The 4,572-nt window shown below is 38.0% G+C and overlaps 1 protein-coding gene across 1 annotated transcript; it reads right to left on the bottom strand.

Moving 5' to 3' along the window:
* Positions 1–3,085: 3,085 nt before the first annotated feature.
* LOC134659797 (gastrula zinc finger protein XlCGF52.1-like) lies at positions 3,086–4,203 on the bottom strand. Its single transcript, XM_063515501.1, has one exon. The coding sequence runs from the start codon at positions 4,146–4,148 to the stop codon at positions 3,126–3,128; it is 1,023 nt and encodes a 340-aa protein (XP_063371571.1). The 5' UTR covers positions 4,149–4,203; the 3' UTR covers positions 3,086–3,125.
* Between the last annotated feature and the right edge of the window lie 369 nt (positions 4,204–4,572).

Here is a 4,572-nt window from a genome sequence, read left to right as displayed (position 1 = left end):
TCTGTAAATAATAAAGATTTATTTTGAAATCGAACTTATTACATCCAATCTACTACAAAATTAGTTCTAAATATAAAGAAGTTTACCTGTAAATAATAAAGAAACAACATTTAAAGCCTCTATTTTAGGGTTTTGTTATTTCTTTACCACAAAATCAATCAATATCTATTTTATACTAATTAATCCTTTCATATTTTTTCCAATGATGAATGTCAATGTCTTAACTGTTATTCATGACACTTGGCAAAGTCTATGGCTAAAGCGGCGAGCCGCATAAAGGTTAACATTAAGAAAATAGGTATTACTGTTTTCTTTACATATGTATATAATTAAAACCTGTATCCTGAAAGCGGTTGTACTGAGGGAAAGTAAGTAATCATATATTATATAATATTTTTGTTTTTTCAGGTTACCGAAATCTGAACTGAATGTACGAGAAAAAAATGGTTAGAAACCATTGGAACAGAAAATATAAGGCAAAACACAAACTCTTGCTGATGAAAAGTGTAATTCAAACTTACCTTGATGTACTTTTCCAATATTATAGAAAAAACAAACTGAAAAAGAATCTTTCTGGAACTACCTGAACAAAGTTGTATTATTCCGAATCAGAAATGAATAAAGAATATTTTTGTGTATGAATGTTGTTTTATTCTACATAGGAAGAATAATCTTCTTATGTTATATTTAACTAATAATGGTACCCTAGTTCACAATAGCGCTAATTATAAATGGTCAAGCAGGTCTTGTCACTAAAAAAAGGCGGCAAATTTCAAAAATGTAGGTACGAAGGGATATCGTCCCATAGAAAATTTGAATTTTGCGCCTTTTTCTACTGACAAGACTTGCCTGACCATCTATGCATTTATATTATTAATTAAATTGCAACTTTATGATATCTGCACTATCGTCTTAATTAATCGTAATTAGTACGATTATGAACTAGAGTAGGTATCGATAATGCAAACGGCCGTCATAAAGACTCATAAGCCAACAAATAGCGTTCTCTCAATTATATGTTATCTTAAGTTACACGCCAACATCAACATTTTTTCTGCTTTGCCTTAAGGCAGGCTTAGGGCTTAAGGTGGACTGGTAGAGAATGTCATAAGACGTATAAAGTCCGCCTTTTGTACACTATGTTTTTCTTCTCTTTAAGTGGATCTAATAGGTTTATGTGTTTAAAATGATGACAACTTAGTTTATCGATATCCTTGTCAAATATCAACTTGTCTTCCCAGCACTACAGACCGCCATGTTCAGTTCTCGGCAATATGGCGTCGGCCACACTTTTTTTGTAGGTATGTCGCTTCCATATGATTCTTTTTTCATTGGTTGGCTCAAATTTGAGCCCTTGGGAGCTGACAGGTTAATGCTAATGAACAGCCAAATAATGCTTGACTCGATAATGCCGTTCGATCGATAACCATCATCTCACAATCTAATAAAATTGTCACTTTAAAGTGGAGTCCAGACGAGACAATTTTTCGCAAATATGATCAAATTGTCCGATCAAATCAGGACGTGCGGATGCAAACCCCAATTTGGCTCGCCGATTATGATCGATATTACGATAAAATGGGATGCGGACGCAAGAATACCAATTTGTGACGCTAGTATTTTCGTTTTGGGGCATTTTATTAAACTTAGAGAGCTCAAATATTACCAAGCTGTGTCCAGACGAGACAATTTTTCGCCAATCTGATGAAATTGTCCGATTAAATCAGAACGTGCGGACGCAAACATCAATTTGACTGGCCAAATTATGACCGATAAAATCGGGTGCGGACGCAAGAATACCAATTTGTGACGCTAGTATTTTCGTTTTGGAGCCTTTTTTTAACTTAGAGGGCTCAAATATCACCATAAATCTTAAATTGGAGATTGACGCCAATTATTTTCCTGATCAAATCGGTCGATTTGCCCAGCTCGTCTGGACATAGCTTTAAATTGGAGATTGATGCCAATTATTTTCCTGATCAAATCGGTCGATTTGCCCAGCCCGTCTGGAAACAGCTTTATACTATATATACGCTCTGGTGGTGCGGATGATGCATAAACTACTAAGAAGGTACTATGAAATACAGTTGGTCAAACCAATTTGTCAGTCAGTAAGAACCAGGAAAACTATACTCATCCTTTTCTTTTGGGTGCTAGTACTAGTGTAAGATAAAGATAGTATGATTCTCTCTAAATGCATGCAAAATGAAATTCAAAAGGCCAACAATTATTCGCCAATCTGAGGGGCTACCGCGAAAACCGAAATTGGCAAGTTGCAGGGAACTTTCTCTTTTACTCCAATGAAGGCGTAATTAGAGTGACGAGAAAGATGCCCGCAATTTGCGAACTTTTAGGCAAATTTCGCTCGTCAATTTCGACCACCGACATTACCGATAAAATTGAGAGAAAGAGATATGCGGACAGAGAAGAGTCGTAGAATGTATTGGACCTAGGGTTTGCACGACGGATCCGAAATGTATGGGAAGATCCGCGGATCCGGATCCAGATCCGGATAATTGCATACATTTCGGATCCGGATTGCAAACCCTAATTGGACCCCATACATTCCACGACTCTTCTCTTTCCGCACAGACTCTACCAAGAGGGGGCGGGCATGGAGCGGGTTAAGCAAAATGTGAGATGCAAATACAAAGATATTGGACAGATGGAATGAAACGATCATAGATGGTAGGACCCAAAGTAACTGAGCGCCTACCGCGAACCACGTTCGACGTGTTACCTCTCTGTCGCACTTGTAAATTCGTACATAAGTGTGACAGGGAGGTAACACGTCGAACGTGGTTCGCGGTAGGCCCTCTGACTATGCGACTCTAGAAATACTTTAGTAGTAGTTGTGTTAATTAACATTAAAAATACAGTAAGTACAGTAATATTAATTTTCTTAGGCATTTTTACATTTCTTAAGGCCCCAGTACACAATGAGCCATCGCCGGCCACTTCAAGGGACGCAGCCATGCGGTAGAATGAGATAGCAATATCACTTGCTCCCTCTAACGCATAAATACGTCCCTTGGAGTGTCCGGCGATGGCCCATTGTGTACTGGGGCCTTTAGGACATAATTCAAAGACAAAAAGTGAATTTCTGCATATCTCTCTAAATAATTTTATGATGTAAAATACTTCACACATGTACGAGTATCCATATGTCTCAATAATGTAGATTTTTGCTTAAATGTCTTCTGACACGCTTCACAGGCAAATGGCCTCTCGCCAGTGTGTATTCTCGCATGTCTGTCTAAATTAGACTTTGATGTAAACTGCTTGTTACAATCTTTACAAGTGTAGGAACGTTTTTTAGGCTTCTTTACCTTTTCGCCAGTGTGAATTTTTTGATGTGCCTTTAGAGTATAATTCTGGGTAAATTGTTTGTTACATATTGTACATTCGTACTTTTGACCTGTATGAGTTATTTTATGTCTTGACAAGTTTCTTTTATTTATAAATTGCTTGTTACAATCTTCACAGCTGTATTTGTCCCCAGTGTGCACTCTTTTATGTGCGTTCAAATCATATTTTACTGAAAATCGTTTATCACACTCTTTACAACCATATGGTTTTACTCCAGTGTGAGTTAATATATGTTTTTTGAGTGTCTTTTTTTTATTAAATTGCTTGTTACACACTTCGCAGGTAAATGAATTTTCTTCACATGGAGTTTTTTCATGTTGTTCCAAAAAACATTTGCGTGCAAATCTCCTGTTACAATTTTCACATTTGTGTGGTTTCTCTCCGTTGTGGCTTACTTTGTGTATATTTAAATAACCTTTTTTCGTGAATTTCTTCCCGCAAACATTACAACCGAACGGCTCGTCTCCGATGTAAGGGCATTTATGTTTATCTAAGTACTCTTTTTGTGTAAATTTCTTGTTGCATTTATCACAAGTGTACATTTTTTTCGTCGCGTGAATTACTCGTTGATGTCGTTTCAAGGCTGACTTGTTAACGAAGTCTTTATCGCATAAGTCGCACGCATAACGCTGCTGGCCGATATATTTTCCTTGATCTTCAGAAGTGTCGCTGGTGTACGCTTCGTCCCCGGAGTGGGCCTCACCGGTGTTGGACACGTCGCCCGCATGACTCGAGGGGCTGAACTTCTCGTCACGGGACGTAGCCGCTTCCGGCTCCATTTCCTCATCAGCAGCGCCGCTTAAAGGGTCTGCATACCCAACAGAAAACAGTTTAGTTTAGCTCAGTAGAAAAGTTATCTCTAAGTCTTAGATAATTCTGTATAACGTCGCAGTATGGCACACGCGGCGTCTTACAGAATCATATATTGCTATCGAGTCTATTTATTTATTTTATTATAAGGTTCGCCAACAGTTATTACATTGAGGCTTACATCAATACAAACATAAATAACATGCTGAATGTATAACTACAGTAGGGCCTTGATAATCCGTACATAGGCTAATCCGAACGTCGCTGTAATCCGAACTGCCGAGTGACCCCTTTCTCTGAACTGACGATGAGATCATAGCCCAACTTTCGCAAGAGACTGACGAATCTGGATGTGACGAGTCTTTTATTGACGATTCTTCGGCTCTTAATGTC

The sequence above is a fragment of the Cydia amplana genome, chromosome 25 (assembly GCF_948474715.1).
Source record: "Cydia amplana chromosome 25, ilCydAmpl1.1, whole genome shotgun sequence".
Lineage (NCBI taxonomy): Eukaryota > Metazoa > Arthropoda > Insecta > Lepidoptera > Tortricidae > Cydia > Cydia amplana.
Note: the sequence above shows the minus strand (reverse complement) of the source record. Positions and strands in the feature narration are given on the sequence as shown.